Source organism: Chelonia mydas, chromosome 2 (genome assembly GCF_015237465.2).
Source record: "Chelonia mydas isolate rCheMyd1 chromosome 2, rCheMyd1.pri.v2, whole genome shotgun sequence".
Taxonomy (NCBI): Eukaryota; Metazoa; Chordata; order Testudines; family Cheloniidae; genus Chelonia; species Chelonia mydas.
In genome coordinates, this window is record NC_057850.1 from 50,365,016 (window position 1) to 50,386,556 (window position 21,541).

The window sequence follows — 21,541 nt, forward strand, 5'->3', positions numbered from 1 at the left end:
AAGCTGCCTTTTTATCTCAGGTTAATTAACATGCCTTAGCTATCTTGAGATAAAAAACTGAAGACTAGGCACTTCAGTTTTACCATGAAGTAAACAGCCCTATGCCCCTGCCAGCCATGGCAGTTTACCATGGCAGTTTACCTCATGCTAAAACTGAAGTGCTTTTTCTTCAGTGTTTTTTAGCTTGGGATAGGTAAGGCATGTTAATTACCCTGAGTTGAAAAAAGCAGCTTTTTTAGCTTTGAAGACAAGCCCTTAAGGCTTGTCTACACTTGAAATGCTACAGCAGCAGGAAGCTGCAGCCCTTCAGTGTAGTAAACACTACCTGTGCAAATGGGAGGGCTGTTTAATTGTGCACTCATACATTCTCAAACAAGTCTCAGAGCACTTTTATAAACATGCACATTCTAAACATAAGATCTAACAGTCAATTCAAATACCATGAATTCTGGACCACTATATCCCAGAGTGCACAGCATACTACAGAGTGCACAAAATTTGATTGCAGACTGAAGTGACCAGTTACGTTGGTGTAGGTAATCCAGCTCGCTGAGAGGCGGTAGCTAGGATGACAGAAGAATTCTTCCATTGACCTACCTCTGTCTACACTGGGAGTTAGGTTGGCTTAACTACATCTCTCAGGGGTGTGGATTTTTCATATCCCTCCCTGACCAATGTAGGTAAGCCAACTTAATTTTCTAACATAGACCAAGTTTAAGTCTCCTTATCATAAATGTCTTTTTGCAGAGTGCAAAAATTTCTATTGTATGTTTGACTGGAAGGCATCTTGTTCCAAAATCTTTTTTGGGATTGGTCCTAACTACATGACCATTTGCATGATAGCTGCATTCCACCAGAAAAATGGAACTGTTGACCAACAGGAGAAGGCTTGTTAGTTTAGGAGACAGAACTTTCACAGAAGCTGGATCTAGCTATGGAACTTGCTCCCACAAGAGAATACTCATGGCCCTCACCACTTGCAGAACTAAATGCAGAACCTTAGTTTTTCCTCAGTAAGTTCTTCTTACGTAGACCCTGATGAGGAGGAAGCGTTAAACTAATCAAGCTATTCATCAAGCTGGGAAGTAAGACTTGTTTCTGTTTTTAAATAGTTGGGTGGTATTCAGATTGTAAGGCAGTGAGTACCAAATTGGTACTTAAATTGGCCATCATGATGGCTGTATCACAGAACCTGAATAAAATAGCTTTCCTGCTGGTCACCTCAGTCTGCAATCAAATTTTGTGCACTCTGTAGTATGCTATGCATTCTGGGATACAATAGTCCAGAATTCATGGTATTTGAATTGACTGTTAGATCTTACGTTTAGAATGTGCATGTTCATAAAAATGCTCTGAGACTTGTTTGAGAATGTATGAGTGCACAATTAAACAGTCAAGTTCTTTTTTTCCACCCCACCATCACGAAGAAATTGAATACAAAACCCTTTACTAAAAGCGTTTTTATATGAAGTAAAATCAGGAAATTTAGTTATGGCTCTGACAACTGTTACTTGGTCAAGTTGTACATCCTGGTCTTTAAATTCAGTGTGTGTGTGTTTGTTTTAGAATTGCCCTTACAGTTTTGTTTGCCTCTAACTGGTTTAGTCCCACAAAACTGCAGCACTGGTTATTATGCTGTTCAAGAGTCTCTTAGGCCTGATCTACACTTAAGAGTTGGATTGAGGTAACTATTTTAATTAAGAGTGTAGCTTTAAAAAACAAAAACAGAATAATTACACCAGGGAAAGCTCTAGCGTGCCTGCAGTTATACTAGTGTAAAGGAATAGCTACACCTGTATAAAGCACCTGTATATTGATATAACAGCCCACACTATGGGTGTTGTACTGCTTAAACTATACCCGTATAGTTATGGGTACAACTTTCTAGTGTAGATAAGCCCTTACTCTGCTGCCGTGCATCTGTAGTTCTATCAAGGGTCTCACATCTCACAGTGACTCTCATATTTAATAGGCCTGTCATGCATCTTAGAGAGAGACATGTTCCACTACAGAATATCCTGTAGCCTAGTGGAATGTATCCCAAGCCAGGAGACCATGAGTTGTTTTCTCAGCTCTTGCACCAACTGCTGTTAATGTTTCAGCACACTTCACAACTAGCATTAACCAAGATCTCATGCCCTATCAAAGGGGTGGTAATTATTATTCACACATTTTACATGTAAGATACCTGAGAAATTGCACAAGATCACATCAGGCAGAGCAGGAATAGAAATCCAGTCTCAAATATGACAGATCCACTTTTCCATGCTGACTTTCAGAAGGAATATGCCAAATGATGAGGTATGACTCTACTCCCAACACCTGGAATCCTGATACCTAACATTCTAGTATTGTCTGAGAGTGAGTTTTCCAGTAGTTACACATGTGACATGTCTTCTTCTAGAGGTTTGTCTATAGCTGAAATGGAAGAAATTTGTACTGTGGATCTAAAGGTCATGGGCTTATACCCTGCTGATGACCCATGTTGGAGAAAATGTGTATTATGACCCCTTAAGTTAATGCCATTCCCAGGAATAACAGTTGGAATGGTTTTGTTTTGTAAAACGTATTTAGAAGTGAATTTGAATATTTTGCTAATGTTTTGTCATATTAGTGTTCATATTTTGGTTAATGGGAGCTTTCCTTTGAAGAAGGGGTGGCGTTGTGGTACTTTTAGAGTGTTTGAAGAAGAGTGAGTGTGTCAATGTCAGCAAACTTGCCTGTGCCTCCAAAACCTGGAAGACCCTGCCCCTGTAAGCTCCAAAAAGTTTAGAATTTGATTTAATAAGCTTATTTTTCTAGAAAGCAAGCCTTATTCTTGAAGGTGTAACATTCACACTGACTGGGGGACTTGATGCCCCATGTCATTACTAATAAGTAAGGCTACATTTTAGTCACGGATATTTTTAGTAAAAGTCTGACAGGTCATGGGCAGTAAACAAAAATTCACAGCCCGTGAGCTATCCATGACTTTTATGATATACCCCTGACTGAAACCTGAAGGTGGGGCTGGGGGAAGGCAGCCCGGGTGCTGGGAGAGTGGCCGGCAGCATGCAACCCGGGACCCCCTCTGGTGCTGGCCGGGGCGGTTGGCGGGGCCGTCAGGCTCCCTACCTGGCTCCACACTTCTTTCCTCCCTGCCCCCCACAGCAGCAGAGTTTGGGTGTGGGAGGGGGTAGGAGGTTGGAGCACTGGACGGGGTAAGGCAGGCTCTGGACGGCGCTTTCCTGGGGGGGCTCCCCAGAAGCAGCGACATCCCCCTCACTCAGCTTCTAGGCAGAGGCGTGGCCAGCCAGCTTTTCCTACCGTCTGCAGGCTCCATCCCTGCAGCTCCCATTGGCCGCGGTTCCCAGTCAATCGGAGCTGCGAATCCAGCGCTCTGGGAGGAGGCAGCATGCAGAGCTGCCTGGCCACGTCTCCACCTAGCAGCTGAGAGAGGGGGATGTTGCTGCTTCAAGGAGCCCCCCAGGTAAGCACTGCCCAGAGCCCGCCTCACCCCATCCCTGCCCTCTCCCACACCCAAACTCTGTTGCTGGGTGTTGGGGGAGGAGGGGGTGCGGTGTCCCGAGACTGCCCCAACAGTGGCTGGTGCGTCTGGCGCAGGGGCTGCCTGAGCTGCCCCTGAACGAGGCACACCGGCCACTGCAGAAGTCGCTGAGGTCGCAGAAAGTCACGGAATCTGTGGCTGCCATGACAGACTTGCAGCCTTACTAATAAGCTATGGAACCTTTCATCAGTAAGTCACCAGTCTGAATCCTTCCTGGCTCAGCAGGGATTAAAAATGATTACCTTTGAATGGCTGTTTGGAGGAGTCTGTGGATCTCTGTTCTAGCTTTGTCATCACACCACCACATGTTGTGCTGATTTGCTGAGAGGCCAAGAACTGCGTGGGTCATGGAGACTGAACTACCTTTGTTCTTTTAAGAGGAAGTCTTTTCTTTGTTTTCCCTTCCCTGCCATATTAGGGTTGAGGCATGCTGGCAAAGCAGCATGTGTGGGAAGCTTGCCTGCTGATCAAGAACTTCATTTGCTAGGGCTGTGAGGTGCCTTTCACTAGCACTAAATTCACACAATAATTTAAAGCTGAAATGTATGGTAGTATGCAAGTTGTTTGCAAATATGCAAATTATGTCTGAATTTGATAAAATGTCACAGAGCAGCAAAAAACTTAGTAGCTATGCATCTTGTCTGATCATTTTCCTGGTGCATTGGAGAGCCAGATCACGTTGAGATCTCTACCTACAAAACTTAACATACTCCTGCAAATTCATGTAATGGGGCAGGAGGGAGAAAGGAGTCTAACCTGCTGAGTAGGGGACTTAGCTGTGCTTTGTTCTTCAGAAGCAGCAGCATCTCTCTTGTTCCTCCACCCTACCCTAGGGGGAGTCTTAAAGAGAGGCACTCAGTTTCCTGCTGTTGAGATTTGCAGGATAGCTTTACACATGTGTTTGCTTCCTCTGCCTCCCCTGCCCACCAGATGCAGCATAATGCAGCTCTGTCTTTCACTTGGCACTGCTGCCTGTTTCTGTCTTCTTGCCTTCTTATAGATAGGCAATAGGACTGAGGGAAGAGGGAATCATGTAGTAACGGGTGGTAGGAGAAGCAGAGGGCCTTGCAGGGGGATTAAGAAGGTGGCGAAAACTACAAAAGGAGAGGCTGTTCTAGATTTGATTTTGACAAATAGGGAGGAACTGGTTGAGAATTTGAAAGTGGAAGGCAACTTAGGTGAAAGTGATCATGAAATGGTAGAGTTCATGATTCTAAGGAATGGTAGGAAGGAAAACAGCACAATAAAGATAATAGATGTCAAGAAGGTAGACTTTAGCAAACTCAGAGAGTTGGTAGGTAAGATCCAATGGGAAGCAAGTCTAAGGGGATAAACACTTAAAGAGAGTTGCAGTTTTTCAAAGAGACATTATTAAGGGCACAAGCAAAGTATCACACTGTGTAGGAAAGATAGGAAGTATGGCAAGAGACCACCCTGGTTTAACCAGGAAATCTTCAGTGATCTGAAACTCAAAAAAGAGTCCTACAAAAAATGGAAACTAGGTCAAATTACAAAGGATGAATATAAACAAATACTACAAGTATGTAGGGACAAAATTAGAAAGGCCAAGGTCCAAGACAGGATTAAACTAGCTAGAGACATAAAGCATAACAAGAAAACGTTCTACAAATACATTCGAAGCAAAAGGAAGACCAAGGACAGGGTAGGCCTGTTACTCAATGGGGGGAAGAGAGGGGGGAAACAGTAACAGAAAATGTGGAAATAGCAGAAGCCTGAAGTCTAAACTTATTAAAATATTAATAGTAAAAATTTATTGGTTGGGGGGGGGGTGTTTTCACCAAAAAGGTTAGTAGCGATTGGGCATCTAACATAGTGGATGCCAGTGAAAATGAGGTAGGATCAGAGGCTAAAATAGGGAAAGAGCAAGTTAAAAATTACTTAGACAAGCTAGATGTCTTCAAGTCACTAGGGCCTGGTAAAATACATCCTAGAATACTCAAGGAGCTGACTGAGGAGATATCCGAGTCATTAGTGATGATCTTCAAAAAGTCATGGAAGACAGGAGAGATTCCGGGTACTGGAAAACAGCAACTATAGCGCCTATCCATAAAGAGGGAAATAAGGACAACCTAGGGCATTACAGACTAGTCAGCTTAGCTTCAGTACCCAGAAAGATAATGGAGCAAATAATTAAGCAATCAGTTTGCAGACACCTAGAAGATAAGGTGATAAGTACTGTCTTGCTTGACCTTCCCATAAACAAACTAAGAAAATACAACCTAGATGGAGCTACTATAAAGTGGGTGCATAACTGGTTGGAAAACCTTTCCCAGAGAGTACTTATCAGTGATTCACAGTCATGCTGGAAGGCCATAACAACAGGGGTCCCACAGGGATCAGTTCTGGGTCCAGTTCTGTTCAACATCTTCATCAATTATTTAGATAATGGCATAGAGAGTACACTGATAAAGTTTGCAGATGATACCAAGCTGGAAAGGGATGCAAGTGCTTTTGAGGATGGGATTAAAAGTCAAAATGATCTGGACAAACTGAAGAAATTGTCTGAAGTAAATAGAATGACATTCAATAAAGACAAATGCAAAGTACTCCACTTTGGAAGGAATAATCAGTTGCACACATACAAAAAGGGAAATGGAGTACTGCAGAAAGGGATCTGGGCGTCGTAGTGGATCACAAGCTAAATATGAGTCAACAGTGTAACACTCTTTCTAAAAAAGCAAAGATCATTCTGGGATGTATCAGCAGGAGTGTAATAAGCAAGACACAAGAAGTAATTCTTCCGCTCTACTCTGCACTGGTTAGGCCTCAGCTGGAGTACTGTGTCCAGTTCTGGGTGCCACATTTCAGTTAAGCTGTGAAATAAATTGCCTTGGGAGGTTGTGGACTCTCCATCATTGTCTAGCCGACTCTTAAAAATCTCCAAACACTTGTCAGAGATGGTCTAGATCCGTGCTTCTCAAACTCTGGGTAAGGACCCCACGTGAGTCATGACCTGGTTTTAATGGGGTCACCAGGACTGGCTTAGACTTGCTGCGGCCCGGGTCTGAAGCCTGAACCCCACCACATGGGGCTGAAGCCAGAAGGCTTCAGCCCTGGCCAGCGGGGCTCAGGTTACAGGCCCCCTGCCTGGGGCTAAAGTCCTTGGGCTCTGCCCCCTTCCCTGGCCCAGGGTGGTGGGGCTCGGGCAGGCTCAGGATTCGGTCCCCCGTCCTGGGGATGTGTAGTCATTTTTGTTGTCAGAAGGGGATCGCATGCAATGAATTTTGAGAACCCCTGGTCTAGATAATACTTAGTCCTGCCATGAGTGCAGGGGACTGGACTAGATGACCTCTCACAATCCCTTCCAGTCCTAAGATTCTATCTCACAATCTGAGATGGGAAACTCCCTTCCCCATTATGGTCTGAAAGGGTAGGGATAAAGGAAAGGGGAAGAGACTCTCATTTCTTCCTCTTTTCTCCCTAAAGTTCCTGTTTGGAAGGGGGATGGGGCAGTGAAATTAAAGTTAAACACCATAGTAATACAAATTAAAATGCATTCCCAAGGGAGTTACAGTAAATAGTAGCCATAAGTTTTAATTTCTTAATTTCTGTTAATGCAAAAATGCATAATGTATATTGTTGTACTTGACTCTAATTTGCCAAATAATTTACAGTAGAAACTCACAGGACTTCCCACAAGCTGCTCTACAGAGACACCAAGGAATTGATATGACCTATTGTAAATAGAAGTATTTATATAGCAGACTGAATACTTAGATGTAATTGTTATGCTTTTTGGTTATCCTCTTTCCACACTAAAGAGCTTTACAGTATTTGTCACATTATTCTAATCCCACATTTTGTAGTGTAATAGGATTCCTACCAAAATAATGTGAAACTAGATACTTTAAAATACATTTGGATTGAACTTTCTGAAATCAAGGGTGAAGATATTAGAGGACAATGGTGAGCTGCCGTGCTTTTATGTAATAATTCTTCGGCATTAGCCATATGCAATCTCATTCAACACAGCTCACATTTTATAAAAAGAATGGTTCAACCAGATAAAGATGGACTATAGAACCATATTAAAAGAGGGTCAGCTGTTTAAACAGTCAACTAAACAAATTGACACATTGCTCTAATATGGTTGTTTTTCAAGATGGGCCAACTTTCTGTGGTTGAATAACTATTTTTACATGTGAAAAGTGTTGGATTGGTTTTTATTTTTTCTAGAAAATTAATAGATCACTCTATAATCCAATCAGTCATGCCTGGAGCAAATCTAAAATTAGCAGTTGGATTAGATCCAGCCACAATTGTTAGGATTACATAGTGATTTCAAGTACTATGTGAATATTTAAAACTCAAAATTCTTAGGAAAAACTATTTTAATTGCAGAAAACTCTGCACAAATAGTTTACACTGATCACAATTTGAATGGGATGGAGGCTTGAAAATTAAGGCCTATAATGAAAGTCTGGATGCAATCTTAACTTCAGAGTCAATATTGTGTCTCTCACATGGGCTCCAACCTCCACTTAATCTATAAAACAGCCAACTGATTTCCCAGAGAGGAACTGTTTACGGTGGTGTAAGGGGTACTGCTGCCTACTGTGATTAAAAAGTGAGGCGATTGGGGCAAGTGGGAATTTAAACTACATATTGGCAAAAATAATTCCAAAGAGGGAGAGGTCTCTTGAACGGGAAAGTTGAAGCACCATCAACTGGTCATTCAAAACTGAGTTGAAAAAAGCATTTAGGAACATACTCGACAATCCAGCAATCAAATGGAGTATAGTAGTCTCTTTCCACTAGAGTGGTGGACTGCAGAGTGAAAAGCTGAAAGAAGAAAAAATAGCAAAATAAATGGTTAAGCATAGGGTGGAGAGTGTATTTCTGCATTTCTAGTTGCCAGTCTTAATTAAAGTTGGTTAATTAAACAAGTAGGTGAAAAAAACTTGTTCCCATTAAGTTTTACATGTGCTCTTCCACAACACTGAACACCTGTTCCTGTGTTTCAGATTTTGGTGTGGTTGAGAGAAGTGGAAAATGGCATTCCCTGCATGCAACCTGTAGGGAGTGAAGGGGGGAATAGGAAATTAGGGACCTAGACTTGTGTTTCTACTGCGCCAGTTTTAGCTTTAGACACTTAAAGGGTGTAAGGGACTGCATTCTTGACATTGTTTTTAATCCAAGTTAAAGATGATGATGATATCTGTAGCAGGGTAAACCAGAACCCCAGAAGTCAGGTCTTGGCCAGTCAAGGAAGGAGATAGATTTGAGGAAATGTGTTTTTAAATAGTATTTAACGTATTTAATATTAATATTTTTTAAAATGTTTATTTTTTCAAGAAATGTACAAAAGCTATGCAGTGCAATGAGCATGCCCGGCACTCAAATTAATAATTACATACACTAAGACAAAGGAATGCAGACATTATATTATCTATTGGTGTGAACTTCTAGCTTCTGTTTTCTGATACAGGAAATGTCTGGCTTCTAAAGATGAATTTGTATTAGTTACAAATGTCATCTATAAAATATAGGTTTTAGTAATGACATAACATATCCCACTTACATGTAATTCATCCAGGTAACACCAAACTTGGTACCTGTAATTTTTTTACTGTGTATTGGTTAATGGATTGGGATTTTAAACCAAGATCCTGCAAATAGATCTATCTTTGTGTACCCTTGTGTCTATGCAGAGCCCCACTGATGTAATTGAAGAAGAGATCCCTAGAAGGATCCATGTGTAGGTTCTAGCCCTTACTAAATAGTACTGTAGTGATTTTAGTTCATCTTTTAATATTTAGTAACCAGGAGAACTTTACTGTTAAATATTTAAGGTGCCTGGGAAATAGCTTGTCAATTGTCATCAAAATGATCAATTTCTCTCAAGAAGCTCAGAAATCCTCATTTTAAACTAGAAACTCCCCTATATATTTTAAATTCATAACTTAAGCATGGATGTAAAAGCTTATGAGAAATTCATATAGTCTCTGTTAAGTACTATTACTGGCTAAACACACAAGCATGGCTGACATAAAAAGAATAGTATGTAAACACTTATATATATTGGCGGGAATAATATGAAAGCATCGATTCCTTTCATTAACGAAATCATTAGTCACTTGCAGAAACCCTTCAGTTGTGGTCATCTTTAGATGTTGTTGCATGTTAGTTTTACACCTCAGCTCAATATATATATATATATATATAATTTTTTTGTTTTTTGGTGAAGCCTTGCAGTGAGAGAGTTTCTTTGTTTGGATGATCCACCAGGTCCATTTGATAGCCTAGAAGAGAGCAGGGTAAGTGCTATATAATATCATGTGACAAGAACAAATAGTAAATATAGAATATAGAACAATAATAATATTTGTTTTTAGAATATTGTAAAATTTTGGCAGAATATTGTCATTTTTCCTGTATAGCTGGGGTAGACTTTCATTAATTCATAATCAGAAAGCAGTAACTGCTTGTGCTTAATTTTAAAACTGACCAACCATTTTTGAATGATCTGGGCCCATTAATAATCTTTTGTCCTCTTCTATTGATACAATGATCCCTAAATGTGCTTTGTCCCCAGGGGTTGCTACCGTATACTAGTTGTTGGCACAGGTGAAGTGGGTAAGAAGATAGCTAGAGCGTTAGTAGCAAAGGTCTAGTTTAGAGTATGACAAACTACAGGATAAAGTTACTGCAATTGTATGTCATAGTTGTACAAGTTAGTTTTCTGGCTTCACAGTAGCATCAGCAAAGTCCCAATCAGCAGAAATATTTCAGGTGGTGAACAGATGGTTAATCCACGCCATTTACATTTAGTAAAAGAATCGCATGTTTCTCACATTGAGTTATTTTGCAGATAAAATAACTCTGATTCAGACTGAGCTGTCTGTTGTGGCAGCAGTCTTCCCTTGGTTGCATTTCAGTTCAGTGGAAACTTCAGCAATGCTTTTTGCAGGGAGCACATTACCCTGATGCATTGTAATTTATACTGTCAATTTGTTTCTGAATGCAGTCTGAAGTTTAGACCTATAAAGCCATAAACAAATTGAGGCATGGCTGTCCAAAGCTATGTCTGCATTGGGGAATTTTAAAAGAATCTCACTGGTTCAACTGAACTCATGTTAATGCTGGTGGAAGCTAAAATGTAGATGCAACTCCTTCAGCCAGACCCACTTTTACCACCCAAAGAAACCTGGAACCCAACTTCTGACAATCTCTCTCTGGGTACATTATTGTGTACATCTTCAAGGATTCAGGGTATCATTTTGTATAGTATACACTTTCATTTCGAAGATGGTGAAATCAGTTTTCATGTTAACTGTTTGATTGTAAACTCTGAGGTAAAAACAAACAATTTATAATAATGCAAACTAGTTGAATGACTAGTTCACGCTCATTAAACAAGCATTCTGTTCATAGCAATAATGATCATACACATATTTTCCTGATAGGTATCTCAAGCTTAGATTCTGGTAGCAGTAATCCATCTCCTTACCAGCCTAACAACTTGCATAGTACACTTACTAGTGTTTAGTCCCATGCAGATTTCAATAATTTCTTTGGGCAGCAGGTATGCATATTCCATATTCCAGGGTTATTTTTTTTAAAAAGTACGTACCCATTTAGCACAATTAACAGCTGCTGCTTTGACTCTTAATTCAGTGTGTACATTTTTCTTTCTTTGTGGACTATTTATGTGACAAACATTTAGGTGCATTAGTCTAGCTGTTCATACAGTTTTATAAGGAATTCGTATAAATATTCTTACACTACTTGTACATGTATAATGACCAATCTCCAAACCCGGAATACTCTGACATTCTGCAAAATACAACAGAATCCACATAAATGGCTTCCTGAAATGGAACGCCTGCTTAATTGGAGTCATTGTTAGGGGTTCACTGAAAATGTTCATTGTGAAGGTTTAATTGGGTGCCAGGTGTTTTCTGGAAGACTATTCCTGCTATGCACAGGTGTGAACAAAACTCATGCTAACCTGACAATTTGTTTCTAATGGCCTAGATAAATTTACTATGCCATAGGAGTTTGTTTCTAATGGCCTAGGAATTTACTATACTATAGTCAATAAGATGAATTAACTTTTAAACCATGAAGTAATGTAAAATCTGATATCTTTTAATATATAGAAATATCTTTGAATTGGGGATACATTGTGTTTTGTTTCAAATCTATATAATTGTAAATATTACCACCAATTTCATTAATTGTTATTCAGCGATGGACTTGTATGTTGAAGCAAAATACAGTATCCTCCCAAAACATATTTTTACAGGTGACTTTTAGACCTCTGAAAAACAATAGAATTGCTGACACTATCTTAACTGTAGCATACAGGTAACTTCACTAATATGAACCATATTACTTTTGACTTTAATAGGGCATAGCCCTGTCTAAAATGTTCACATTTAATAAGTCCAGTGAATAAATGGTTAACTGCATGTAATATAAACCAAAAAGTTCACCTCTGAGTTGGATGGTTTCATTATTTAGTGAGGACACATACATTATTAAATCAGAAGTGCTCATTACTGGTGGCAGACTTACTGCTAACAGTAATAGAACAGTAGGCTAGATGCCAAGACTTGTACCATATCCTGCATTAAATGGTTATATAGCAGTATACTTTAGCCTTACACATTAAAACTGGAGAGAGTTCACTGCGAAATTCAGTAGGGTATACATGCAAGGATTACTTTCAGGATGGGGGCCTACTTTGTCAATCCTGTATTTATTTTGCAGTTGGTTACATAAATGTCAGTGGCGTGACATGGCAAAAGTATTTCAGTTGTGGTATGGTGTAATAAATGGTTCAAAGCCAAGTTACATCTTTTTATTAAAGACAAAAGTACAACTTTTAAAATTCATTAGACAGCTCTTCAGGGGATCAATACAAAGAAAAGCAACTATAACCCTGTAACTATTGTACATTTTTAAAAGAAAAGCCGTAAACTCAGTCCACTAGGGTTACTGGCAACTAACCTTGAAATTTTCTTTTAGGCTTTTTGTGAAACTCTGGAGGAAACTAATTACCGTCTCCAAAAAGAACTTATTGAAAAACAAAGGGAAGTGGAATCATTGAAGAAATTATTAAGTGAAAAACAACTTCATATAGATACTGTAGAGAAGAGAATTAGGTATGTTGTGGCTTCAGTATTTTCAAAATTTCACAGACTGATGTTAGTAGCGATCCAGATACATCAGTCAAGTGGCTGTGCAGAAGGCAGTGTTTTAAATAATGCTTTCTCATATGTTGAGGGGCTAGCTAAGGAAATGTTCTGTGTTTGTTTTTTAAATCATTTTGCCAGTCATACTGTTCCACCTCCTCTAAGATCAGTGAGAACAGGTAAGAAGGTTAAGTACAGTCCGAACTTTGCCTCTGCAGTCCTTGGTGTGTGGAATGCCTTCCTGGAAGTGAGAATGGTGGTTTATTTGGCTTGCTTTAGAAGTTTTAAAGTTCCCCTATATCTGAAAGCCTTTGACATGGCAAAATGATTGCTTGATCTGTTCTTGTGGTTTCATCTCTTGTATTTCATGTGTGTTTGTAGTTTTAACTTTGTTGCTCTGAGGTGCTTGGCATGCTGCAGCAGATAGACAATTTGTAGTCCTGTTTCAAAGCTCTTTAAATCAAAGAAAAAGTGGCGGCAGGGCTTCGTAATAAAATTTTATTGTGCATATCTGCTAAAGTATGCAGCAGATCCAGGGGAGATGATGTTGAAATATTGAGAGTTCTGCAGGACCTGCTGAATCTATCATTCCGGAATTTTATTTGGAAAGGAATGAGTCCTCAAAGCCATGTTAGATGCTTGAAAAGCTCTAGGGATGTGTGCTATGGCATATACAAGTTCACTAAAACAATGAATATGATGTTGGATGCATGACTTGAATTTAGTCATTAACACAATAAGAAAATAGTTTGAGGAACTGTTACTGCAGCTATTGCAAAAAAGATTAAGAAAACTCACAAACAAGCCACCAGTCACGATAAACAAAGATAAATATTATGCTTTTTATAGCTTAAATTTCAACCAATCTGAAGATCTACTGTCGTAAGATTGTTTTCAAACAAATTTTAAATGTTTCCCGTCCAACTACAGTTTCTTCTTTTCAGAACACTCTACTTTGAAAGCAGCTTTACCTTTTTTAAAAAAAAGTAGTAGGGGTAGGGATTGGCAGAGATGTATGTTTGGACAGGAAAAGAATAAACTTGACTGAGGTGGAGAGAAGAGATGGAGGCAGGAATGAGAAGGAATTAATGAATAGTGTGAAAAAAACAAACAGCTTTGTACTTCATTAATGTTACAATTAAGTGCCAGATATATTTCACGGACGTAATATGCTCTGGGGACAATCCATATTCTTATGGCAAAATATCCATTTTTAGCCAGGATCTGTAGTACAGGAACTTGCCACTGACCTAGTAACTTTTGTCCCACCATGCTTCAGGAAAGACCCTGTTACCTTTTTATGTTTCATTGTTAATGAAACACTATCCTACTTAGGCAAACTTGTGAAAAAAATTGTGTGTTTGTTATATCCACCAATACCACTTATTCTCTATCATTGGCAATTTTCTATGACCTATGTTGTACAGGAGGTCAGACTAGATGATCACAATGATCCCTTCTGGCCTTGGAACCTATGAAGTAGAGCCTTAAGAAATATTGTCTAACATTCATCTGCGTTCGCTGCTGATCTCTTACCTGAAATCACAGTCCTCTGTTTGGGGCATCAGAATCATTTTGTGATATGAAGGACAGAGGATTAGCTTCAGGTGAGGAATAAGCAGCTGGAGCTGATGAGCTGCTCCAAAACAAAGATCCTGCGTAAACTATGGAACTTTCTAATAATAAAAGAAACAAGAGGGGTAAGAAGGGGAATTATAGTTGTTTCTAAACAAAATGTCTCATTTAAAATGAAGCATTAGTGGCTCTTCAAGTGCTGATTCACTACTGAATGTTTTGTCATAAATATATTGGTTGTATTCAACATAAATGTGTCTCTTGAATTTGCTATAGGGATTTGTCTTTAGGAAATGGGAAAACACGCAGAATGTCAGGAGAAGAAAGTGAGTGCAGTGGTGAGGTGGAGTCTTCTGCAATAGAAGCAGATCAGGGTGCCTTGGGAGATGACAGCTGGTAAATGCAACTTTATTTTTTAACTTAAAATACATTAAGTACTTGACTGTATAGACATACTACTCATCTGTGTAGCACAAAACTGTTTACTGCACAATATTAGCAGCTGTACAATGTATTTGATGTGGACCCTGGAGAAGAGGAGGTTGTAGACTTGCAGTGAGTAGTAGTTACCTAGTTTTGCAAATGTTTTGCAGATGAGAGGCATGAAATTAATACAGAGCAACAAACTGGTTTCTGTATGACTTACTTATTGATCTGTTGTTGCAGCTCTGATAAAGAGAATCATCAGACATGCTGGAGTGGCTTATTGGCTGAAAACTCTGTACCAGAAATTGAAGTTGCTGAAGTAGCATATACTGCTGATGAAGAGGAATAAATTAACAGCAGCTGTCATTACCTTCAAAAGTTTCATAATGTTTGGGACAGACTATTCATAGGTAAAAGCATGCATAGCTGTAAAGAATTTACAGCAAAGTGCAAGAATGCACACACTGATTGTTTACATAAACAAATCCTTACAAATTATTTACATAGGAAATATACTCATTGCTGCTTTGATTCAGTTTTTATCCAGCCTTTATATATTTAATATATTATACAATCTAATTAGGGCTAAATTCAGCTATGCCTAGATTCTTAAGTACTGAACACAGAAGATCATGATGATTTGCTAGCTAAAGCTACGTATATGTAGTCACCAGTCACATGTGACGTGTTACGTATTGCATGTTGCTACAAATGTGATACATTTAATGTATTCATCTGTTTGATGTTTGTTTTTTCACATTCTTATATAGCCATAAATTAATGCTCATTGAAGTAAAGATGAACACAACTTGGGTTTAATAAGACTATAGGAGCTACTATGTTTTTAAAGTTCTAAATGAAAATTTCTCTGGAGTTTTAATGCAATAAAATAAGACTTGCAGTGACAAAAGAAAAGGATTTATGAAATGAGATTATCAATGGACATTTTAATAAAACAAACTTGTAGCACTTGCTGAAAGAAGTGAGCCATGGAAACCAACACATGGTGTATGTTCATCCCGTTATAGCATGTTGTAATAATTGATTTAGTTCAGTAATGCATCTTTATAATCCTACACCTTTGTCACACTCCCACTTAATGATAAAATCAGCAATGTTGCCTTTTATCCAGAACACTACCTCTTACCTTCTTGCTAATGCATACATACTTTGGGTTTTTTTAAACATAATCTAGATTATATGGAGATGACTGAATGATTTGTAAAAATAAATAAATAAAAAGCCATATTTTTTCTTCACATTCATAATTAGGTTGAATCTAGTTTCAATGTATTTTTGTTTCGATATATTGTACACATGGGAATATTGCTACAAAACATTCTATAGCCTATTTTTCAAAATGTATTAAGCCAGGTGATGCACTTTATAATAATTAACTCGTTTGTGCCAAGTTCAATTGGCTAATTTCTTTTGAGAAAGGGGAGTTGCAGGGAGGGAGAGGATTATGTTATGCCTTTTTGTATTTTACTTGTTCATTACTACGGAAGTTTGCTATAGTACTCTGGGTAAGCTTTATGAAATCTTTCATACAGCTTGTTTCTGTTCTGTACTTATTTACTGAAAGTGCCTTGTTTTCTTCTGCTTTTCTAGTGGGAAGAATGCTCCCCCTTCTCCCCACCCCCAACCACCCCATTTCACTCACTCCTTTGTTTAATGCTGTTAATATGCAGTGTCTGTGTGCTGGAGTTTTCAAAGCTAACTTTGTATTTTCAGGCTGTATATATAATCTTTATGTAGAACTGTATGAACCCTTCTGGGGAAATAAAACTACAGACATCACATCAACTTTCTCTATCTGTTTGGTAGAAAGATTTTCAGTGCCTTGTGAGAGAAAAGTATAAAAATCTGTCTGAAAGACAGATCGGCAGTGTCTTATTTATGTCATATAGTTGTTCAACTTCTAGTCTAAACTCAGTCATCTTTGTACCAAAATTTAATGTCTGCATGAAAATGTAGGAATGCTGCACAACATATCGGGAAACTTACTGTACTTCTACTGAAGGTAAAATAAAAAGTGATTAAACAGTTTGAATATCCTCCTGGGATAGCCTTTAAGGCATCCAGAGAATTCAATACAATTACTGACTTCTGGTACATTTAAAATTACTTATCTTTTTTGATAACTTGTCATCAAATCGCAGCAATCACTTACATGTTTAAAAAACTGGTCTGAACTAAGTGGACTAAAATAGTATTGGTTTTAGGATTACAAATGTTTTTAAAAATATCTTGAATTTCGCTGATCATTTAGACAGCTCTGTTTTAAAATTCTCCACCTATGTTAATTTTCTGTCTGCCTTTACTCATTTAATGAATATAAGCCTAAATACAAAAATTTTACAAAGCAGTTAAATGGGAGGGTCCAGATTTGTGGGTGATTTTGTTTTGCCCTGCCCTCCGTAAAGATTGTAGTACAGTAGAACACCAGAGTTACGAACTGACCAATCAGCCCCACACACCTCATCTGGAATCAGAAATACTCAGGCAGCAGCAGAGACCAAAAAGAAAGGGCAAATACAGTACAATACTGTGTTAAACATAAACTACAAAAAAAATTAAGGGAAAGTTTATACAAAAGATTTGACAAGGCAAAGAAACTGTGTGTGCTTGTTTCATTTAAATCAAGATGGTTAAAAGCAGCATTTTTCTTCTGTCTAGGAAAGTTTCAAAGATGTATTAAGCCAATGTTTGGTTGTAACTTTTGAAAGAACAACTATAATGTTTTGTTCAGAGTTATGAACAACCTCCATTCCCGAGGTGTTTGTAACTCTGAGGTTCTACTGCATGCCTCTGTTCTTATAAACTGGGCTTTAATTGCCATATCTTGTGTGTAGCCTCTATTCCCTTTAAGCACACTTCCAGTTGGTACCTCTCAGATACTTAAGTAGATTGACACAGTAGGTTTTTAAATCAATTATTCATACAATGCATTTGAAATGTACTGACTAAGGTTTCCCTGTAATAGTCAGATGCAGCTAAACAAAAAATGCAATTTTGTGGGGCAAATACTTAGTATCACCTTATGTAAATCCACATAGCATACAATATGGGACTTCAATGTAGTTACACCACTGATAGAAATACAAAAGTAATTCCTTTTGAAGTTCAGCAACACAAAGTCATCTTGAACATCACCAGTAGCTACTTTTTTACCTCTTTGTTTCTCTAAAATTCACTTTTTTGTAAGGTTCTTTTCAAGCTCAAATACCCTTCTATACTGTTATTTCAAACATTCTGATTCTAATACAACAAAAACCAGCTGGCAGTGGTTCCATTCATAAGCACTGAATTGTGGATTTTTTTTGTTTGTGCTGTCGTCAATGGGTGTAGCATGCAAATTGAAATCAGAGCAGAGTCAACTATATAGATGGATTACAACCCAATAATGTCCTTGCCTCTGTTCTGCCAGAGTTGATACATTGTATCATCTACTCCAACCTGGAGGTTGTTTTCTATTAACATTGCCTAGCCCATATTGCTCCCAGAGCTAATATTCTTCCTTTTTGCATTAGTGCCTGACTACTCTTTCCTGCCTCAACCACCTCATGCTTATTTAGTGAGTCTTGCTTTTATTTCAGACTATTTCTCACCTTTATCAATAACAAGTTGGATTTTTATTTCTATCCTCTAAAGTATTTGCAGTCTGTCCCAGTTTTGCATCTCTCTGATTTGATTAGTGTACTCTAATGTGCCCTGTAAAATGAATGAATGAAAACACTGAACAGTAGTGAACCAAGAATGGATCCCTGTGCAACTTCATGTTGTGCCTATCCCACTTTGACAATGAACCATTAATTACTATGAGCAAAAATGCTCTGTTGGGGTCTACTCAAGGGGGGGGGGGGAGCAAATGCACAATGAAACCAGGCCTGAAATTTACAGGTAAGTGGAGCCTATGCAGCATGATCCTCCTTACAAGCTCCTGCTACCTTCCCTGTGCCTCATCTGTTTGGAACGCCACAGCATTTGAGTGGCAAAGTCTTAGAATAGTACTGGGGGATAATAAGATGCAGCCATGTTAGGTGGTAGGCTCTCTGAAACAATATTCTGAGAATATACATGAGAGCACTGCTTAGAGCAGCAATAAATTCCATTCCCAGTTTGGCTTCTTCTACTTTCTCTTTATTGAAGTTAGTCCATAGCTTCAAACCAGAGCCCAGTAGTGGTATGGCCAGCAGTTGGCTGTGTATCTAGGAGAACGGTAGTAAATGAAGATTTCAATTCAAAACTTCATAAATGTTTTCCTGGGTTTTTGCCTCTTTCATGAACATTTTTCAAATAGCCCTAGTAGTTCTTCGAGTGATTGCTCATGTGTATTCCACAATAGGTGTGCGTATGAGGTCACCCACAAGAAGTATGAGGCTGCCCACAAGAAACAGCGGGACAATAAGAGACGCCCTCAGAGGCAGTCTCAGCCGGCCCCCAGCCTGGCTCCTCTAAGGGCAAGCAGGCGGGGAAAAGGCACTTTTGACGGGATGCTCAGGGGCACCCCATCAGTCCTCATCAGGGATCCACCCTCAATAAAGCTCCCTTTCTCCAACCAGTTGTCTTCTTTCCTCCTGGAATAGTCGCGGCTAACCTCGGACCGATGGGTCCTCAACACCATCTCCTGGGGTTACACCGTCCAGTTTACTTCCTCCCCGCCCAACCACCCCCCTAACCCTCATCCCTACTGGGGGCCCCCTCGCACGAGGTTCTGCTTGAGCAGGAGGTGGGGCAGCTCCTAGGACTAGGAGCGGTAGAAGCAGTGCCTGAGGAGTTCATGGGCAAGGGGTATTACTCCCGATACTTCCTTATCCCGAAGGCCAAAGGGGGGCTCAGACCCATCCTGGACCTGCGAGGTCTGAACCAGTACATGGTGAAACTCAAATTCCGTATGGTTTCCCTGGCCTCCATCATCCCCTCCCTGGATCCCAGGGACTGGTGTGCTGCCCTCGATCTGCAGGACACGTACTTCCACATCCACATATTTGAGGGGCACAGGCGCTTCCTCCATTTCGTGGTGGGACAGAATCTCTACCAATTCACAGTCCTCCCATTTGGTCTGTCAACTGCCCCCAGGGTGTTTACAAAATGCATGACGGTGGTAGCGGCCTACCTCAGACAGGGGGAGTCCAGTTTTTTCCCTATCTGGACGATTGGCTGGTCAAGAGCATCTCCTGGTCACAGATGAGGGATCACATGGCACTCCTCCTGTCCACGTGCACTGCCTTGGGCCTGTTGGTAAACAGTACCAAATCCACATGAGTCCTGGTCCAACGCATAGAGTTTATTGGGGCGCTCCTGGATGCAGCATCGGCCAGAGCCTCTCTCCCGCCAGAGAGATTCAAGACCCTGAAAGGTCTCATCGACTCAGTCTCAAAGTTCCAGGTGACAACAGCCAGGATTTGTCTGCAGGTCTGGGGTCACATGTTGGCGTGCATGTATGTGCTCCATCATACCAGACTTAGGATGAGGCCCCTCCAGCTCTGGTTGGCCTCGAAGTTCTCCCAGGCCACGGACAGGATGGACAAGGTCCTCACCATGCCAGCCTCTGTGATCACCTCCCTATGGTGGTGGTCCACCCCAAACAACATGCTCCAAGGGGTCCCTTTCAGAGTCAGGGCCCCATCATTGGAACTGGTGTCCGACGCGTCAGACCTGGGTTGGAGGGCCCATGTGGGGAACTTTCAGACCCAAGGCCTGTGGTCGGCCCAAGACCTGACCCTGAGTATAAACATCAAGGAACTCAGGGCATTGCGGCTGGTGAGTATGGCCTTCTACTCGCACCTGGAGGGCAAGGTAGTCATGGTCCTCATGAACAACATGGACTCAATGTTCTATATCAACAGGCAAGGTGGGGCCCAATCCTCTGCCCTCTGCCACAAAGCCCTCAGTCTGTGGGACTTCTGTATAGCCCACGACATCCACCTGAAGGCCTTCCACCTACCAGGCGCCCAGAACGAGAGAACGGATCTCTTGAGCAGGGACTTTTCCTCACAACATGAGTGGTTCCTCCACCTGGAAGTGGCCCATCAGCTCTTCTGAAGGTGGGAAACTCCCCAGGTGGACCTATTCGCAACTTGGCAGAACCGGCAATGCCCCTGGTTCTGCTCCAGGGGGACCTGGGGAGGTGTGCTATCTCCAATGCCTTTCTCGTATCCTGGTCAGGCCGGCTTCTTTACGCCTTTCCCCCATTCCCTCTAATCAGCAGGGTTCTGGAGACGGTAAAGCCGGACAAGGCCCGGGTCATCCTGATTGCCCTGGTATGGCCCAGGCAACATTGGTACGGGACCCTCACAGGTTTGGCGGTAGCTCCGCCATGGCCGTTGCCGCCCCACCTGGACCTGCTCTCTCAGGACCAGGGCCACCTCCTCCAGCCCAACCTAGCAGCTCTTCACTTGACAGCGTGGCTGCTCAGTGGCTAGGTGGAGAGGAGAGGATGTGCTCAGAAAAGGTTCAGCCCATCCTCCTTGAAAGTAGATGGCCCTCCACTCGCCGTGCTTATTTGGCAAAGTGGTCCCATTTTTCTAGATGGGCGGCAGACCACGGTGTCTCTCCCGTGACTGCCCCAATCCAGCTTATTCTTGACTACCTCCTCCACCTGAGAGCCCAGGGCCTGGCGCCTTCGTCAGTCAAGGTGCACCTGGAAACCATATCAGCCTTCCATCCGCCGGTGCAGGGACACATGGTATTTTCCCATGCTATGCCTGGCCGGTTCCTCAAGGGGTTGGACCATCTTTTCCCATATTCTAGACCCCTGGTCCCGCAGTGGGACCTGAACCTGGTGTTGGCTCGTCTCACGGGACCCCCTTTTGAACCACTGGCCATG

General features: G+C 40.8%; 1 protein-coding gene across 6 annotated transcripts in view; it reads left to right on the top strand.

Moving 5' to 3' along the window:
• The window catches only part of SNX16 (sorting nexin 16), a 31,954-nt gene extending 15,443 nt beyond the window's left edge, over nucleotides 1-16,511 (top strand). For 5 of the 6 annotated variants that reach the window (XM_037892370.2, XM_043539418.1, XM_037892368.2 and 2 more), the window contains 4 exons: nucleotides 9,756-9,825; nucleotides 12,542-12,678; nucleotides 14,560-14,679; nucleotides 14,950-16,511. In XM_037892370.2, coding sequence (XP_037748298.1) covers nucleotides 9,756-9,825; nucleotides 12,542-12,678; nucleotides 14,560-14,679; nucleotides 14,950-15,058 — 436 coding nt within the window. In that variant the 3' untranslated portion in view covers nucleotides 15,059-16,511. The remainder of the gene's footprint in view (nucleotides 1-9,755; nucleotides 9,826-12,541; nucleotides 12,679-14,559; nucleotides 14,680-14,949) is intronic. The other variant, XM_037892372.2, reaches the window with a different exon arrangement.
• Nucleotides 16,512-21,541: the final 5,030 nt, after the last annotated feature.